The sequence below is a fragment of the Octopus bimaculoides genome, chromosome 11, assembly GCF_046866305.1.
Source record: "Octopus bimaculoides isolate indiv1 chromosome 11, ASM4686630v1, whole genome shotgun sequence".
Classification (NCBI taxonomy): domain Eukaryota; kingdom Metazoa; phylum Mollusca; class Cephalopoda; order Octopoda; family Octopodidae; genus Octopus; species Octopus bimaculoides.
Genome location: NC_142938.1, coordinates 12,762,019 through 12,782,018, shown reverse-complemented (window position 1 = coordinate 12,782,018; position 20,000 = coordinate 12,762,019). Strand labels below are relative to the sequence as shown.

The 20,000-nt window shown below is 38.1% G+C and overlaps 1 protein-coding gene across 5 annotated transcripts in view; it reads left to right on the top strand.

Moving 5' to 3' along the window:
* The window catches only part of LOC106872935 (MAPK/MAK/MRK overlapping kinase), a 211,678-nt gene that overhangs the window by 106,130 nt on the left and 85,548 nt on the right, over positions 1 to 20,000 (top strand). For 4 of the 5 annotated variants that reach the window (XR_016243593.1, XM_089359495.1, XM_089359496.1 and 1 more), the window contains exons 2-10: positions 7,552 to 7,666; positions 12,307 to 12,396; positions 13,018 to 13,088; positions 14,756 to 14,834; positions 15,788 to 15,842; positions 16,238 to 16,323; positions 17,296 to 17,388; positions 18,568 to 18,672; positions 19,390 to 19,563. Coding sequence is in view for 4 of the 5 variants with exons in the window: in XM_089359493.1 (XP_089215619.1) it covers positions 7,552 to 7,666; positions 12,307 to 12,396; positions 13,018 to 13,088; positions 14,756 to 14,834; positions 15,788 to 15,842; positions 16,238 to 16,323; positions 17,296 to 17,388; positions 18,568 to 18,672; positions 19,390 to 19,563 (868 nt within the window). In the remaining variant the exon portion in view is untranslated. Of the gene's footprint in view, positions 1 to 7,532; positions 7,667 to 12,306; positions 12,397 to 13,017; positions 13,089 to 14,755; positions 14,835 to 15,787; positions 15,843 to 16,237; positions 16,324 to 17,295; positions 17,389 to 18,567; positions 18,673 to 19,389; positions 19,564 to 20,000 lie in introns of those variants that run through there. The other variant, XM_089359494.1, reaches the window with a different exon arrangement.

The following is a 20,000-nucleotide window of genomic DNA, read 5'->3' as shown; positions in this document are numbered from 1 at the left end:
CTTGTTCTTCGCATAGAATTTCGTTTTTCTCTTCAGATATAATCCATCCATTATGCTTATTAGACTTGTATATTGTATTCATGTTAATTTTGCCTTCTTTCAAGATCTAATCAACCCACTTTAGTAACAGCACTATATACTTTTATGCATGCGCGTGTGCATGCACATATACACACACACACACGCGCATGCATGCACACTCTTGTATATATTATATTTATATAAATACTTATGCATTTAGTATTGAATTGTGTTGTCCTTTAACATCTAATTAGCTATAATACTGATATTATATTAATAAGAGCTAATGAGCTAGTGGAGGCGCAATGGCCCAGTGGTTAGGGCAGCGGACTCGCGGTCATAGGATCGTGGTTTTGATTCCCAGACGTGGCGTTGTGAGTGTTTATTGAGCGAAAACACCTAAAGCTCCACGAGGCTCCGGCAGGGGATGGTGGCGAACCCTGCTGTACTCTTCCACCACAACTTTCTATCATTCTTTCTTCCTGTTTCTGTTGGCAGATGTAGTTCACAAAAAGTCAAGGATATGCAACTGGTAGTGGAAGCATATAAATGTCAGGTAGATTGGCTTCCATTTTCAGGGTGGAGAGATAAATATCTAATCAGATACTTTTTCTATACTGGCATAAGCTGCCAGTATACCTCTCCCTCTCTTCCTCTCCCTTCCTTCCCTTTCTCTCCTTCTGTTACCCGCTCTCTCACTCAGTCCCTCTCTCTCGCCCTTGAGGCAGCCATGTTTCTTCTCTACTGCAAGACACCTTTTCCTGCCTCTCAATACCACTCCACCACTCACTTAAGGGGGTCTTGTCTTACAACTTACTTGATGACTTCACTGATGCTAAGTGCCACGTAAAAACCACCCAGTATTCTCTGTAAAGTGGTTGACTTTGGGAAGGGCATCCAGCTGTAGAAACTATGCTAATGCAAATGGCAGGGCTTCGTACAGTCTCCTGGATTGCCAGTTCCTATCAAACTCTCAAACCTTCCAACTGTCCAACCCATGCCACCATGGGAAACAGACATCAAATATCAATGAAGATGATGATGGTAGTGGTTAGGTCAATAAGTTTGAATGTCTTTATGAATGACTCATTTTCTTGTTTGGTGAGTTTTCCGGTATCTTCTCAGCATCTATTTTTTTTTCTGGTTCTGACCACTTGCTTGGTTTTCTCATTTTACGTTTGTTGGTGCTCTTACGTTTTCGCATTTTTCTGAGCACGATTCCATATCTTTCTCCAGTCTTTCACAAGTTTTTTACTGAAAAAAAAAACAAGAAAATCTCTTGCTGCAATGCAGTTATTTGGTTTCTGTGTAGTTTCAAATAATTTTCAATTTAAATGTTGCTGCAAATTTGCTTGCTGTTTCTTCCGGAAGCCATTTAAACACATAAATGATAAAGAAATGATAAAAATCACAACTGCCTATATGAAGTAGCAATACTCTATCAGAGCTTGATGGAAACTGATCTTGGCTGATCGGTAGACATTAGAAAAAAAAAAAATGTATAATAAACTGTATAATGAATGTTGTATGTAAATGTGTGAAAGATTATGTGCAGGAGAGACAGTTCTAGTGAAAAAAAACAAACAAAAAGCACAAAAAAAAACCCGAAAAAATAATAAAAGAAAAAAACAGTAGTATATAACAGAAAAAGTTTCACAACTTGAAACTAAATATAATAATATATTATGATATAATATAGTATAATATAATATAGAGGTGCAATGGCCCAGTGGTTAGAGCAGCGGACTCGTAGTTGGAGGATCGCAGTGTTGTGTGTGTTTATTGAGCTCTGGCAGGGATAATTTCGAAAGGGAATGAAAAATAAAAACATTTACCATCTATTTCCTGAACCATGGTTTCAAGCGATTTTCAGCAAAAGTAAAATAATTTTATATGTTAATTTTAGCTTTCCTGCTGATGATAGCTAGCCTAGCAAATTACGTTGTTTCATAAAGTTCTTATAAAGTTTATGGGGTTAATTTCCAAAATAACCATGAACGACACACTGCTGGATTGAATGGATGATATAAATTTCCAGACATTTCCCATGCTCTGATATGATTGGTTGATTCATATTTCATAGTGGTGAAAAAACACAATTGCTTTCCGAACACCCTAATATATCCGTTGACTGAACACTATTCAATTTTTTTTCTCCGTGTTTTTCTCCTTGTCTCCGTATTCTTTCTGTTGAAGAGCGTAGCTCGAAACGTCAAAGACTTTCCGTATTCCCAAGCGTCATACTAATACATCCTTTTGTTATTTACACCACCTGTCCTCGTCTGTTGTTATTATTTGTATATTCTCCCATATATATATATATATGTTTATATATATGTTTATATATATGTGTGTGTGTGTGTGTGTGTTCATGTACATACATATACATATGAATAAGTGCATGCATATATATATATATATATATATATATATAGTTAAAAAAAACAATAACAAAAAAGCAAAAAAACAACAAAGTGAGGACGTGTATATATATATATATATATATATACATACACACATATATGCACACAAACACACGCATATATGTATACATATGTATGCTCTCTCTCTCTCTCTCTCTCTTATATGAACACATGCGTGCCCCCCCCCCACACACACTCACACACATGCACTTACACACATTGAGTCTATGTGTCCTATTGCTACCCTAATGAGAATCTGCCAGTGATACAAAATCAATCAATATATCTGTTCAACAACCTGAAATAACAACATCAAATATATATGAAAAATAAAAAATAAAAAACAAATTTTGGTCTTTTTTTTTAAATTTTTAAACCCAATTAGTGTAATATTACTAATTGGAATTTGTTTTTTATACATCAAATATTTTTTTTTATCATTTTTCTCACGCTTTTATTTTTGTTGCTTTTTCACTTCTTTGATTAATTTTTAACTGCAGTGAAAACGTATATTATTGTATATGTGAGTATGTGTATATGTATACATGTGTGTGTGTGTGTTTGTGTGTGTCCAGGAGGGGTGTTGCTTTATGTTTGTAGATATGTATTATTGTTCATTACCTTTTTATTGCACTGTTTGCTTTGACACTTTCAAAAAAATAAAAAAATAAAAAATCCAAAATGGACTGTGCTCGCAGAGGGCGCCCCTGGGTGATCATGCTCAGGCAAGATTGTTTCATCCACCTACAACACTTCCGTGATCGCTTCTGACCGGCCAGCGTGACAGCTTGCGAGATCATTGGCACTGGGTAGTGTCCCATCAGCAATGACAAGGTATGACATCGACTGGCTGCCAACAACCTGTGTTGCCGTCATCCTGTTTGAGGGCCCGTCCTCACCTCCTGCCACCATCAGGCATGACTACAGTGGGCTCCACAGCACTGACATTGGCAGCATCAACAATGGAGGTCGCTAGTCTTCTCTGATGAGAGCCAGTACTGCATTTCCGCCTTGGATGGCAGATTGAGTGTGTGGTGCAGGAGGGGTGGACACTACAGAGACCCATGTGTCATGGAGAGAGACGCGTGGGGTGACCAAAGCATCATGGCTTGGGGTGGCCAAAGCATCATGGCTTGGAGTGGCCAAAGCATCATGGCTTGGGGTGGCCAAAGCATCATGGCTTGGGGTGGCCAAAGCATCATGGCTTGGGGTGGCCAAAGCATCATGGCTTGGGGTGGCCAAAGCATCATGGCTTGGAGTGGCCAAAGCATCATGGCTTGGGGTGGCCAAAGCATCATGGCTTGGAGTGGCCAAAGCATCATGGCTTGGGGTGGCCAAAGCATCATGGCTTGGGGTGGCCAAAGCATCATGGCTTGGGGTGGCCAAAGCATCATGGCTTGGGGTGGCCAAAGCATCATGGCTTTGGGTGCTAGAGGCCTGAATCAGAGAAGTGGGCCAATGTGTTCCAAAATGTCGGTGCCGGCAGAGGAAATGGCATCACAGTGCAGGGCTACGTTGACCAGATCCTAAGACCTCACATCATGCCCGTCTCCGTATGTCACCATAGCCATGTGTCCCAGCAGGACAATGCTCCCTCCCACACGGCCAGGATCACCATGGACTTCCTGCATCAGTACAACATCAGAACCATGCCATGGCCAGCTCTCAACCCGGATTTGAACCCAATTGAACACCTGCGAGATGAAATCTCAGAGATGCCTGAACCAGATGGTCCCAAGGCCAACATCTTGCGTGGAACTGGCGGCAGCTTTCCTCAGGGTGTGGGCACAGGTGCCAATGGCTTTTGTGAACCACCTCTTGCACTCCATGTACCGATGGTGTATGATCATTTTGAACACCCAGGGAGGGTATATACAGTATTGAACATGTCACGCCCTACAATTTCGATGTGCTGGATTCGCCCACTACCAGAACACATGACAACAACCCATAGATTGTGGTCAGAGTGTATCCAAGAAATTGACTTTATCAGATTTATCAAAATTTATCTCTGACATAATGAAATTAAAACATATTTCACAGTTACACATGGCATTCAATCATATAATAATATAAATAATATATCATCATCATCGTTTAACATCCGCTTCCCATGCTAGCATGGGTTGAACGATTTGACTGAGGACTGGCAAGCCAGAAGGCTGCACCAGGCTCCAATCTGATCTGGCAGAGTTTCTACAGCTGGATGCCCTTCCTAACACCAACCACTCAGAGAGTGTAGTGGGTGCTTTTACGTGCCACCGGCACAAGGGCCAGTCAGGCAGTACTGGCAACGGCCACGCTCGAAATAGTGTATTTTATGTGCCACCTGCACAATGTGGGCACAGGACGTCATAAAACGTGTACAACAAAAAAAATACGAAGTACGAGTGCATGGAATATGAACTATTTTTTCCGCACAACGAAAGACACAAATGGGAAACAAGACAAACAACATAATCCTTTAAGGGATGTTTGCATCCTAGTTCTCCGGTTTATACCAGTTTCCAGTGAAACTAAATACTTTAGTTTTGCATTGATGTATATATAGGTATTTAAATATTTATGAATGAGAAAAAAGAAGAAAATGGAGAATAGACTTCAGTTTATTCAAAGATATTCCAATTAATATAAAATGAAATTTTTATCGTTTTATTTTAATTGGAATATCATTGAATAAACTTATGTCTATATGTCAATTTCTCCATTTTCTTCTTTTTCTCATATATATATATATATTGAGTGTGTGTGTATATGTGTGTGTGTGTGTGTACGTGTGGTGTGTATATCTGCATTCTATATTGTTGTATGAAGATGCTTAGCTGTAGACAGCAATGTTTGTCAACGCTTCTCTGTCAGCCAATCAGATGCAATGTCTGTGCTTTCAAAGACAGTGACAAGTGAAATGAATAACTGGCAATAATATGAAAAATGACAGGGGTTAGTGACAGGAAAGGCGTCTGGTTATAAAATACTGTCATGTTAATATGCATTTGTTTAATTCACGCTGACATACAAAAAGAAACTGATGTAAAATGGATGAATATGTGTATGCATGGATATGTGTACACACAGTCATACACACACACACACACACTAATATGTAAGAGTGTGTGTATGTGTGTATGAATGTGTTGTGTGTGTGTGTGTGCAAATATATGTACCTGTTGGTGTTATTCTGTGTCTCATTAAGATATCATTAAGAAATGATGACTTAAATAATATATAAATATGTGTGTGTGTGTGTGTGTGTGTGTGCAAATACACACACACTCACAAACATATATATATATATATATATATATATATACATATGTACCTACATATATAAATGTATGTATGTATGTGTGAATGTATGTATGTACGTATGTGTGTGTGTGTGTACATGTGTGTGTATATGTGTGTATGTGTGCATTTATACACACGTTAGTGTATGTATGTGTGTGCATCTGTATGAACGCTTCTATGTCTTTGTACATATGTGTTTATGTATGTCTGCATGTCTACAAACATGTATAGATAAGTCTATGTGTGTGTGTGTGTGTGTGTGAGAGAGAGAGAGAGAGAGAGAGAGAGAGTGTGTGTGTGCGCATGTATATGTGAGTGCATATGTATATGTGTGTGTATGCATGCATGTGAGTGAATAAGTGCACGTGAATCTGTGTTTGATTGAGTGAGGGAGTGCGCAGGTGCGTATGTGCCAGTGAGTCTGCATATGTGTAAATGGATCCATACGAGTGTATACATGTGCAAGTGAGTCCGTATGCGAGTGTGTGTGTTTGCATACATAAGTGTATGTACGTGCAGTTTAATGGCAGCTGTTTTCTTTCCCTGAAAGGCTTAATCAAATAATAAATCTTGCATAGAAACAGTTTGAAACAGTTGCAGTTATTTATGGTTCGTCTCCCAACGAAGTTGAGGAGTTTGCAAGAAAATACATATTCGCTGTTCGTCACTTGTTTATTCAATTTGCTGTACTATGACTTGCCCCCCACCACTCTTTTTTTTTAATCAATTAATATGCACAAGAAGACAGGGACACTCTTAACACAGAATCATCTATCTATCTATTTATCTATCTGTCTGTCTGTCTATTTATCTATCTGTCTGTCTGTCTGTCTGTCTGTCTATCTATCTATCTATCTATCTATCTATCTATCTATCTATCTATCTATCTATCTATCTATCTATCTATCTCTCTGCCTGCCTGCCTGTCTGTCTGTCTATCTATCTATATATCTATCTCTTTCTGGTTTGTCTTTCTGTCTGTCTATCTGTCTGTCTGTCTGTCTGTCTGTCTGTCTGTCTGTCTGTCTGCCTGCCTGCCTGCCTGCCTGCCTGTCTGTCTGTCTGTCTGTCTCTCTCTCTCTCTCTCTCTCTCTCTCTACCTGTCTGTCTACCTGCCTGCCTGTCTATATGTTTATCCATTTATCTATATATCTGTCTGTCTGAGAGCATGTCTGTCTGTCTCTCTGTCTGGCCAGCTGGTTGGCTCCTTGCTTGCTTGCCTGCTTGCTTCTCTGTCTGTATGTCTGTCTATTTGTCTGCATTCTGAACCATTTTCTACCTGTGGGCCTCTTTAATTCCTGTTCTACTCTACTGGACCCCCCCATGGCCATTTGCTGTTTAAATAAAATCCCATTATATTTTCATAACTGAATATTATTAGGAATTGTAGAGTTACTGAATAACAAAACAGGAAACTTGCATCAACTGAGACTACATATTGGATTGTAATAATGGAATAAACAGACGGGCTTCAAGAAGAAACAGCCAAGATTTACCCTAGAGTAGCCTAGCAAAAATGTAAGATGACTGATGGTACTCCAGCAAAAAAGGAAGATGATTTAGAGTACCCTAGCAAAAATATAAGATGACTTAGGGTAGGGGTTTTCAAACTGTGGTCCGCGGACCACGGGGGGTCCACATGGATGAGACAGGGGGTCCATAGACAGCAAATACTTTTTATGGGCAATTTGATTTTATATATGTTTTTTAATCGAAATTTTTTAATTGACAATAAACCTATTTGTTAAATATTGTTAAATAAATAAATGTAAAAATATATGTTATTTTAAGCAAATATTTATGTGTGTTTCTCTTTCAGAATACCGTATTCTTGGCATTAAAGGAGAAGGTACATTCTCTGAGGTGTTGAAATGTGAGAGAGTGAAAGATGGTACCCTGTGGGCTTGCAAGAAGATGAAACAGTCTTTCCGTAGGTTAGTACTTTCATCTGTTTCACTAAATGGTGTTTTTTTTTATGTGCCACCTGCACAGGAGCCAGTCCAGTGGCACTATATATATATATATATATATATATATATATATATATTGGAGTGGTTGGCGTTAGGAAGGGCATCCAGTTGTAGAAACTCTGCCAGATCAGATTGGAGCCTGGTGCAGCCATCTGGTTCGCCAGTCCTCAGTCAAATCGTCCGACCCATGCTAGCATGGAAAGCGGACGTTAAACGATGATGATGATGATGATGATATATATATATATATATATATAGTTTTAGGGAAAAGAACCAAGGTTCATGAACTCATCGATGAAAATCCACTGTCACATATAGAAAAATTAATAAGTAAAAGCACAATAAAAAAGTATAATATAAAACAAAGTAAATATCATAAGATAAAAATAGCTTGGCTTCCTTCTCTAACATTTTACTCAGATCAACCTATGCAAGTGAACATGTGAAAAACAAAATAGGAATTTTGAAAGAAGATTCTATAAAACTAGTTTTTAAACATTGAATGCAAATGCGGGTCCACCAGAATAAAATAGTAATCAAGGGGTCCATTGATAAAAAAATGGTTGAAGACCCCTGGTCTAGATCTTGTGCTCTGTAACTTTTGGTTGTTCTCCAAACTGCAGGCGAACTTCAGAGATAATCGTTTTGAAGGTGAAGGAGGCTGTGGTAAGGGTGCTGGATACCTTGATCTTAGAGGACTCCCATGGAGTTTTCAAGGAATGGTTGGATTCATAAGAAGCACATTGAAGTCAGGTGGCCCTACCTTGAAGAAGATTAGAGTTTTGTACTTCCTTGAAATTAATCAATGTCTCACCTGAAAATGTCTGAAAACTTCTGGACTGCACCTTGTATACATACCTGTGCACCCACACACACACGCACATGCACACAAACATACACACACACACACACACACACACACACACACACACACTTTAAGTTAATGAATAAAACAATACAAAACAGTCAAGACATTGCAACAATAAGAGGTAGTTTACATATCTCTGAAATGTTATCTCTCATAGACATGTAGACATGTTATAGCTTGATGGTATGTATATGTGTGTGTGTATGTGTGTGTGTATGTGTGTGTGTATGTGTGTGTGTATGTGTGTGTGTATGTGTGTGTGTGTGTGTGTATAGTTTATTAATCGGAAATACAAACTGACATGGCTTTGAAGTTGCACTGGCAACAGCTTGCCAGATAGTCAGGTTGCCTGCCAAGTTACACACACACAAATAATAATAATAATAATAATAATAATAATAATAATGATAATCCTTTCTACTGGAGGGACAAGGCCTCAAACTTTTGGGGAGGGTGGACTAGTCGATTACATCAACCCAAGTGTTTCACTGGTACTTAATTTGTCAACCCCAAGAAGATGAAAGGCAAAACCCGACCTCGGTGAAATTTGAACTCAGAAAGCAGTAACGAGCGAAATACCGCTAAGAATTTCATCCGGTATGCTAATGATTCTGCCAGCTCATTGCCTTTAATAATTAGGTAGGCATAATTTGCCCCTGTCTTTCAATCTCCATATTTAAGCTATACATAGTACTGCTGTAGTACATGTGCTGTGTACACTCCTATAACACTGTTTTCTTTACAAACTAGTAGGGGCTGTGAACGGGGTCTCAGGGAGTAGCGTCCCTGCCTTGCTGAGCTAGTTTTCCACCACATTTCTTAAAAATCATGGTAGAGGCCTTGGTCTTGGGACCACTCATGTCTAGAAACTGAGATTGGGGGTAAGCAAGGGCATGCTCGCCGTAGAAAATCCAGCTCCAAAAAAACCTCATGATAGCAAAGGAAGATGGGTACCAACCAGCCAGCCCAAAGGTTGGGGTGGTCTGCACCTCCCTGCCTCAGTTGCTATGGTAATGAGGTAGATCCAGCTACCCCCGTTAATGAGGACAAAATATAGATTTAACACACTGGATAATGATGATGATGATGAAAGGCAGAAGTAAATCTGCCCTCAACTCAATTGCACGCCTGTGTTTTGCTTATTTTGTGTGTGTTTTACTACATAAAAATCCCCAGGCACGGGAGTGGCTGTGTGGTAAGTAGCTTGCTTACCAACCACATGGTTCTGGGTTCAGTCCCACTGCGTGGCACCTTGGCCGAGTGTCTTCTACTATAGTCTCGGGCCGACCAAAGCCTTGTGAGTGGATTTGGTAGATGGAAACTGAAAGAAGCCCATCGTATATATGTATATATATATATGTATATATGTATGCGTGTGTATATGTTTGTGTATCTGTGTTTGTCCCCCCAACATCGCTTGACAACCGATGCTGGTGTGTTTACATCCCCGTAACTTAGCGGTTCGGCAAAAGAGACCGATAGACTAAGTACTAGGCTTGCAAAGAATGTCCTGGGGTCGATTTGCTTGACTAAAGGCGGTGCTCCAGCATGGCCACAGTCAAATGACTGAAACAGGTAAAAGAGAGTAAAGAGTAACTGCCTACTCTGAGTAATTCCCGATGGCACGTGCCTGATGTATATAGTCAATTCGAATAAGTGAACAATGAAATTAACAATAATAGACAAAAATAGAATGTGCACATAGAACGTATTAACTTGACACTCAGTAAAAAGAGAGAGTGTTTTTGACGTTTCGAGCATAGCTCTTTATCGGAAAGAAGAAAGGGAAAAGTCCGAAGAAGGCAAAGAAATCACCAACAGCATGTGTTCAGACACAGGCATGGATTTTGGGTTCAGACCCATTGAAGTATCTTTTACTCGTTGGTGAGATTGAACCTGAAGCCGTGTTTTTGGGAACCCAACTTCTTAACCACACAACCATGTCCGCACATATACATCTACACACAAACACATACACACACACTTATATGTAAGAAAAAGAGATGGCACAAGAAAAATAATGGTTATATTATGAAGTTCATTAACTTACAACTGGTTATTAGTTTTGCAATGCCTAAGTGAAATATCTATATATATATGCATGTGTGTGTGTGTGTATATATATATATGTGAGCACGTTGTGTGTGTGTGTGTGTGTGTGTATATACATACATATATATATATATATATATATATATATACACACACATATATATATACATATTTATATATATATATATATATATATATATATATATATATACACACACACACACACAAATGTGCTCACATATATATACACACACACACACACACACACACACACACACACACACACATATATATTTAGAAGACAGCAGGCGATGTCCAACTGTGCAGTTGTGGTGAAATGCTTTTAACATATAGATTAATCAGTGAAGATTACAGGAGAAGATTAACAATTAGCCGAAGATAAGGTCTGATTGGCTATTTTGTTTATATTTTGTCTTTATTTATCTAGACCAGGCATTAGATTGATAATGCACCTGTTGTTATTGTTAGGTAGGGATGATGATCGTGATGGTGATGATGATGATGATGCTGTCAATGGTGATGATGATGGTGGTGTTGGTGGTGATGGTGGTGTTGGTGGTGATGGTGATGGTGGTAGTGTTGGTGATGACCGTTGTTGTTGTTCGATTCCAGGTCAACCTTGATCCTGTGGACTTATGATCAAATGTGTTCCAGCCATGACCGTCACGTCTGATTTTCATAGCACGGTCACTCCAGAATGACATTATCATCCAGTGTTGCCTTCCTTTCGTAAGATTGTGTAGCATGTTATATGGGAGAGTTTTAACTTGCTATTTCTAGCAGCTCATGTGATCAAATACATGGGCTCTCACTGGTTCACAGGTCAGAGGTGAATGTAAAATAGGGTGTGCGGTTGTTGATGGTATTCAACCCTAGGTCAACCCTGACTAAGCAAACTTTATGATCAAAACTATTCTAGCTGTGCCCATCCCAATAATTTTTCAAGTATATCTAATCAAAAACTACATTATCTTCCATGATAATGAAGGCATAACGATGATGGTATTGATAGTAATAATGGAGGTGGTAGTGATGGTATATATTATTATTATTATTATTATCATATATAATATAATGACAAGAGGCATAACTTGATATCATAAGTTATTTTCTCCAACACTCTACTAATTTCTGTCAAATATAACTTCCCTAATCATCAACAGTGGAGGCGCAATGGCCCAGTGGTTAGGGCAGCACACTCGCGGTCATAGGATTGCGGTTTCGATTCCCAGACTGGGCGTTGTGAGTGTTTATTGAGCGAAAACACCTAAAGCTCCACAAGGCTCCGGCAGGGGATTGTGGCGAACCCCGCTGTACTCTTCCACCACAACTTTCTCTCACTCTTTCTTCCTGTTTCTGTTGTACCTGTAATTTATAGGGTCAGCCTTGTCACGCTGTGTCACGCTGAATATCCCTTGAGAACTACATTAAGGGTACACATGTCTGTGGAGTGCTCAACCACTTGCACGTTAATTTCACGAGCAGGCTGTTCCGTTGATCGGATCAACTGGAGCTCTCGATGTCGTAAGCGACGGAGTGCCAACAACAACACAATATAATGACAAGGGCATAACTTGATATCATAAGTTATTTTCTCCAACACTCTACTAATTTCTGTCAAATATAACTTCCCTAATCATCAACGATTTCATTTTTATTTCAGTTATCATGAAGTCAACAACTTAAGAGAAATACAAGCTATGCGCCATTTAAACCCACATCGAAATATTCTTGACCTTCAGGAAGTAATATTGTAAGTTAAACCTGCATTAATTACTGTATTTACATGAGATCAGTTGAAGAATTAATTATTATTCTTTTTTATTTCACATCACAATTGGTAAACAACAATGTTATTAGGTACAGATTCCCAGTGGGGAAAAACTGGAGTCACAAGAAAAAGGGATTGTCTGTGCGACTTGAATGGAATAAATTATATCGTAAGGAGTTTTTATTTCAAGGCATCAGCTCACCAGTTTAATAGTTTTCTTGGTGATGTTAATTGTTATAGCTGCTGGCAGAAATATATGTATATATATATATATATATATGGGAGAGTTTTAACTTGCTATTTCTAGCAGCTCATGTGATATATATATATATATATATATATATATATATATATATATATATATATATATATATATAAATACATGCTGAAACTAGATGAAATGAAAAAAAAAAAATATATATATGTGTGTGTGTGTATGTATGTATGTATATACACAGACACGTGTGTCTCTTTGTTTCTCTCCTTGTTTCTTTCTGTGTTCCTTTCTGTTGAAGAGCGTAGGCTCGAAACGTTAAAGACTTTCTCTATTCCCGAGCGTCACAGATTTTTTACTGTTTTTCTCTCCCTCTTATTTGGTTCCAGTGATAAGAAATCCGGTGTTTTAGTTCTGATCTGTGAACTGATGGACATGAACATTTATGAATACATTCGAGGTTTGTAAGCTATGTCTGACTAAAGTCGAACTCTTCATGTATTTAGGACAGAATCATCATCATCATCACTATCATCAACATCATCATCATCATCAACATCATCATCATCATCATCATCATCATCATCATCATCATCATCATTAGTGTCGTTGTCGTCATCATCATCATTGTCAGTGTTGTTGTCATCGTCATCATCATCATCACCTTCATCATCATCATCATCATCATCGTCATCATCATCATCATCATCATCATCATCACCTTCATCATCATCATCGTCATCATCATCATCATCATCATCATCACCTTCATCAACATCATCGTCGTCATCATCAACATCGTCGTCATCATCATCATCATCATCATCGTCATCATCAACATCAACATCATCGTCATCATCGTCATCATTGTTGTCATCATCGTCACATTTTTCGACAGAAAGGGATGAGAGGGGGAAAATATGGAGAGAGAGAGAGAGAGAGAGATATATATATATATATATATATATATATATATATATATATAATAATACAAAAAATATATATGCATGTATACACACATATATGTATATACTTTCATCTACATGTGTATATAGATGCATATCAAGGTACAGGACATTAGAACAATGAACTACAGACAACGGAACGAACACATAGGAAAACAGAAAGCCACTTGGAATTATTCATCAGCTGCCTCTATTCCAACCCGACGTTTCGAAGATAAGGCAGGACGTACTCTAGAATAGTCTCTTCCTGAGTAGTGGATCAACCAACTAAACAGAGGATTCCAAGGTGGCAAACGTAAACCAAGACAGGAAAAATTGGACAGTGAAAACAACATAAAAAAGCCGTACGGCCAATATATATATATATATAATCAGTTTGTTTTGGGATTAATGGTTCCACATGTTGAAATGACCAAAAGGATGCTGCCAGTGGAAAAGCGAATAACAGTCATTTGATTAAGCTGGAGCATGCAGACACATGCATATATATGTGAGTGTATATGTGTATGTAGGGATGAGTGCATATGTGTATGTATGTGTGAGCAAACATAAGATTATGTGAGCCTCTGTGTGTATGTGATATATATCGCATCACACCACGCACACACTACAACTGACCAACTACTTTCTCCCTTTCTCCCTTCCCCCATTTTCACACTACATACGTCAAGATCACCAGCAGTCTACCTCCCACACACAGCCCCTCGTTCCCGATCACCGTTTGTTATCTCCCCCTTTCTTAGCTCTCCTGAAATAAGAATTTCTAACTTCCGGTCAGCCATTGTTATGATCGGCCATTATTATGATTGACCGTTGACTGAACACTATTCAATTTTTTTTCTCCGTGTTTTTCTCCTTGTCTCCGTATTCTTTCTGTTGAAGAGCGTAGCTCGAAACGTCAAAGACTTTCCGTATTCCCGAGCGTCATACTAATATATACTTTTGTTATTTACACCACCTGTCCTCGTCTGTTGTTATTTTTTGTATATTCTCCCATATATATATATATATATATATATATATATATATATATATATATATATATGTGTATATATATACACATACACAGTTAACTAAATGTCTTGTATACTACTAAAGTATGCATGTTATTGTTATTTTTGCCATCTACTTATGTTCTGTATCATTTTTTTTTTTCCTGTAGACAAAAGAAGTTATTTATCCGAGAGGACAGTGAAAAATTATATGTATCAGCTGTGTAAATCAATCGACCATATACACAGGTAAGACTGTGTAGAGAATTAGACCATTCATTGTGTAAAATCATATATAGTAGGAGAGTGTATAAACAAGTAATATATATATAAATCGAAATATATATATCTATATAAATCGAAATCGAACCAAATTCGACGACTGGCACCCATGCCAACCTCTCCTTCATTGGACACTAAACTCTGCTTGCGAAGACTTGTTGGGGCAAGTGAAATCGAAATTGTAATTGAATCATATACAATGACTGGCACCTGTGCCAGTGGAGCACTAACAGCACCGTCCGAGCATGATCATTGCCAGAGCAGCTGTCTGGCTTCCATGCTAGTGGCATGTAAATAGCACCATTTGAGCATGATCGTTACCAGCGTCACCTTACTGGCACTTGTGCCGGTGGCATGTGAAAAAATGTTCGAGCAAGGTTGTTGCTAGTGCCACTGGACTGGCTCCTGTGCAGGTGGCATGTAAAAACACCATTTGGGTGTGGCCGTTGCCAGTACCACCTGATTAGTCCTCGTGCCGGTGACACGTAAAAGCACCCACTACACTCTCGGAGTGGTTGGCGTTAGGAAGGGCATCCAGCTGTAGAAACTCTGCCAGATCAGATTGGAGCCTGGTGCAGCCATCTGGTTTGCCAGTCCTCAGTCAAATCGTCCAACCCATGCCAGCATGGAAAGCGGACGTTAAACGATGATGATGATATATATGTATGTATATATATATATATATATATATATATATATATATATATATATATATATATATATATATATACATACATGTATAAGTAGTTTTCTGTAGTGTGACTTATGTAATTATGTCATACTTATTATGTATTTATTGTCAAATTTACAAAATCAATAATTAATTTCAGCATGCATAATTTTCATAACTTCTTTAAATATCCTTCTTTTCTCACATAACTCTTTGATCATTGTTTTTCTTTCAATTTACAATTATAAAGGCTTGGAATATTCCATCGAGATGTGAAACCAGAGAATATTTTACTTAAACTCCATGTAAGTGCAAAGCAAATTTTGCTTCAGTTACTAATGCAGTAAATTTCTTTCCTTCAACCAAGAAATTTCATTAGAAGGCATTTTAGCATGTGGTATTAAGCTGAGATGAGCTCAGATTTTATTATTCAGAATTGGAGTTTGGATACAGTTAGCAATTGCCTTGTCTCTTTATCCAAAATGTCTCTCTCTCTGTTATGTGCTTGATTCTATCATGCCTAATCATTCAGTCGATCACCTAAAAGCCATAAGATTGCTCGAGCGGAGCTGACTTTGGGCAACAGAATTAAAACAAAAACAACATCAACATCCATCCATTTATATTGTGGAAAATATATTTTGAAGAATATGTGACATTTTATTGGGAAACCATTTCAAGTTTAAATCTATTATTGCAGGAAAATCTTCTGAAATTGGCTGATTTTGGATCTTGTCGGATGCTGAGCTCTCCACCCCCCTACACAGAGTATATCTCCACTCGGTGGTAAGAACTGCTTTTATTATTATCAAGATCGTTGGCAGTGCCCCTGGACTGGCTCTTGTGCGGGTGGCACATAAAATACACCATTTTGAGCGTGGCCGTTGCCAGTACCACCTGACTGGCCTTCGTGCCCGTGGCACGTAAAAGCACCCACTACATTCTCGGAGTGGTTGGCGTTAGGAAGGGCATCCAGCTGTAGAAACTCTGCCAAATCAGATTGGAGCCTGGTGTAGCCATCTGGTTTCACCAGTCCTCAGTCAAATCGTCCAACCCATGCTAGCATGGAAAGCGGACGTTAAATGTTGATGATCCTTGTGGAGTCATTGAACTGGAAAAATCATTAGCACAATGCTGGACAAAAATGCTTAATAGCATTTCTTCTGGCTTAGAATTCTGGGCTCAAATTCCACCAGGGTCAACTTTGCGTTCCATCCTTTCAGGGTTGATGAAATAAGTATCAGTTGAACACTGAAACTGATATAATTAACTAGATCCCTTCCTCTAAATTTTGGGCTTTGTACCTATAGCAGAAGGGAGTGTAGCAGAAGCTTCTCTCTCGGTTATATATTCTCAAATGCGAACATAGAAAATATTAATGAGCCAGGGTTATTTTAAAACTCCACCATTACACACAAGAAAACCAATTAACCTGCCCCAACATCAAAACAAAAGTTTTCCCAGTGTTAAATCTAATCCAGGGGAAATAACTGTGAGTTGGTCATATCCGTGGTTGCGTCCCTTTAAGTTTTAATTTTTTTAAATCACAATTATCGTTAGACTGGGCAGCGAATTTTTTTCCCATTTATTCGTTTGCCCTAAACGTAGTTAGAGGACGGAGAAGTTGCTGTCTGCCAGTAGAGAGGGAAAGAGTAAGGAATGCACAGTGCTGACTAGAAATTTGTCTCGTTGCTCCACAAATCTGTTAAAATTATGTGCAAAGATTCACGCTCATCATAATTTCTGTTGACTGCTCAGGTACCGTGCTCCAGAATGCTTATTAACAGAAGGTCACTATACCTACAAAATGGACATTTGGAGTGTAGGATGTGTTTTCTTTGAAATCATTTGGTGAGTATTTTTGGTAAGAAATATATTTAAAACTATCTTTCACAAATTTGCAAAAATATATACATAGAATGTGTGTGTGTGTATATTAATATATACTTTTGTTATTTACACCACCTGTCCTCGTCTGTTGTTATTTTTTGTATATTCTCCCATATATATATATATATATATATATACACACACACACACACATATATATATGCTGAGACCCCCTTCGGTCATGACTGACCGTGGGATTGCACCTAGACAGTTACCCTCCCAGGCACAAGACTGGGCAAGGTTGTTTATGGAAGACCAGCAGTCGCCCATGCATACCAGCCTCCCCTCTCCACACCACTGATGTTATCCAAGGGAAAGGCAAGGGCCGATACAGCTTGGCACCAGTGACGTCGCAACTCATTTCTACAGCTGAGTGAACTGGAGCAATGTGAAATAAAGTGTCTTGCTCAAGAACACAACACACAGCCCGGTCCGGGATTCGAATTCACAACCTCACGATCGTAAGCTCGACGCTCTAACCACTGAGCCATGCGCCTTCACATATGAATTTATACACACACACACACACATATATATATATATGTGTATATATATATATATATAAATATATATATATATATATATATATATATATATATATACAAAAATAAGAGGAATGACCAGCAAAAGTGGAATCCTATATGCTAGAAATAGATGCCGAGTCATCTAACTACGAAAAATATTTTCTCAGTAAAAATTTAGTGACACAACAGACTGTAAGAGGGCAAGACAATATTTTTCGTGGTTAGATGACTCGGCATCTATTTCTAGCATATAGGAGTCCACTTTTGCTGGTCATTCCTCTTATTTTTGTATGTAATATAATTTTAATCTTCGGATTTTTTTAATATGCTAGACCACTGGTTCTAATTGATTAATATCAATTTCTACCCTTATTAATAAATTTTATATATATATATATATATATATATATATACACACACACACACACATACATACATACATATATATATATGGAAGATGGAGGAAATTAATTCATTTGTGGAAATTGGGGTTGGTTTATTGACCTTTGACCAGCCCCTTACTCCTTGCCTCCTCACCCACCCACCCATTTTGCTTCACTGAGAAATCAATAATATTGTTAATTTCTTCACCCTCTCTTTCTCTTTCTTTCTCCAGTCTGCGACCATTATTTCCTGGAGTCAACGAAGTCGACCAAATTGCCAAAATCCACGATGTTATTGGGACACCGAGTAGAGACTTGCTCAACAAAATTCAGAAATGGTAAATGAAAGAATCTCAGGTTCTACAAATTCTTACTGTACACACATGCACGCACACACGCACGCACGCAAGCACATTCAAATATATATATATATATATATATATATACATTTAGCAATAAGAAAATGGAGGAGAATATGAGGCACCCAATAAATTTACCATTAATTCTGTGAAATATTCACGGGTCCTGCTAGTTATACATAAAGTGGGAGATTCAAACCACTTTATTCAAGATGTTTGCAGATATTTTTTGTTCACCTGAAGAATGAATTACGCTACTATAACATTATCTCATGGAATGGTTCATATTGTATATGGGCAACAGTATTATGTTACACTGTTGTTGTTTGTTCCTTCTTGAGCCATGCCTGGCTCACAAGGGCTGGTTTCCTGGTTTCATTGGCGTATAGGTTCCTCACCTGGATGGGATGCCAGTCCATCACAGATAAGTTTTACTAGATGCAGGAGGGAAGAGTGAGAGGAAGTTGTGGTGAAAGAGTCAGCAGAAGTTCACCATTATCTTCTGCAAGAGCCACATGGAGCTTAGGCGTTTCACTCATAAACACAAACATTGCCCAGTCTGAGATTCGAACCTGCGATCTCACAACTGCGAGTCCGCTGCTCCAATCACTAGGCCATGTGCCTCCACATGTTACGCTGAAATAAACTCTAAATAACTAGTTTTTTGTTTAAAATTTGAGTTTTATATATTTGCAGGTCACGAGGTGTACCGTACAACTTCTCAGATAAGAGAGGTACAGGAATTGCCAAGTTGATACCACATGCCTCTCAAGAAGCTGTCAATTTGATACAGTGCTTATGTTCATATGATCAAGATGAAAGAATCACAGCTCACCAAGCACTCAAGCTTCCTTACTTCCGAGAATTTAGGTATATACAACAAATGAAAGTTGAATTCATCTTCTTTGCTTTCTTAATGTATAAAAATCTACTTTTCTTATTTTCTTATGAAGAACTTTTAGAGTGAAAACCGGTTGGAATGTAAGAGAAAAGATTTAGTATAAATGAAATACAACTTGTTTATTTTATCTCTTAACCCATTACCTTCCATAATTCTATTAACTGGAATTTTTTTTATGAAACTTTGATTTCTAGCATAAAACAGCCTTAGAAACACGCTGGAATGATCAAAATAACATTTCAAAATAACATTTAAATAGAAATAAGCGAGATATTGGGTGAAAAATTAGCAAATCTCATTTGAATATCAGAGAAATATACCTAGTAGATATAGCGAAAAGGTTAGATATGTGTAAATATTGACAGATAATTACGAAATTTGTAATTATTAAGTGATCTCATATGGG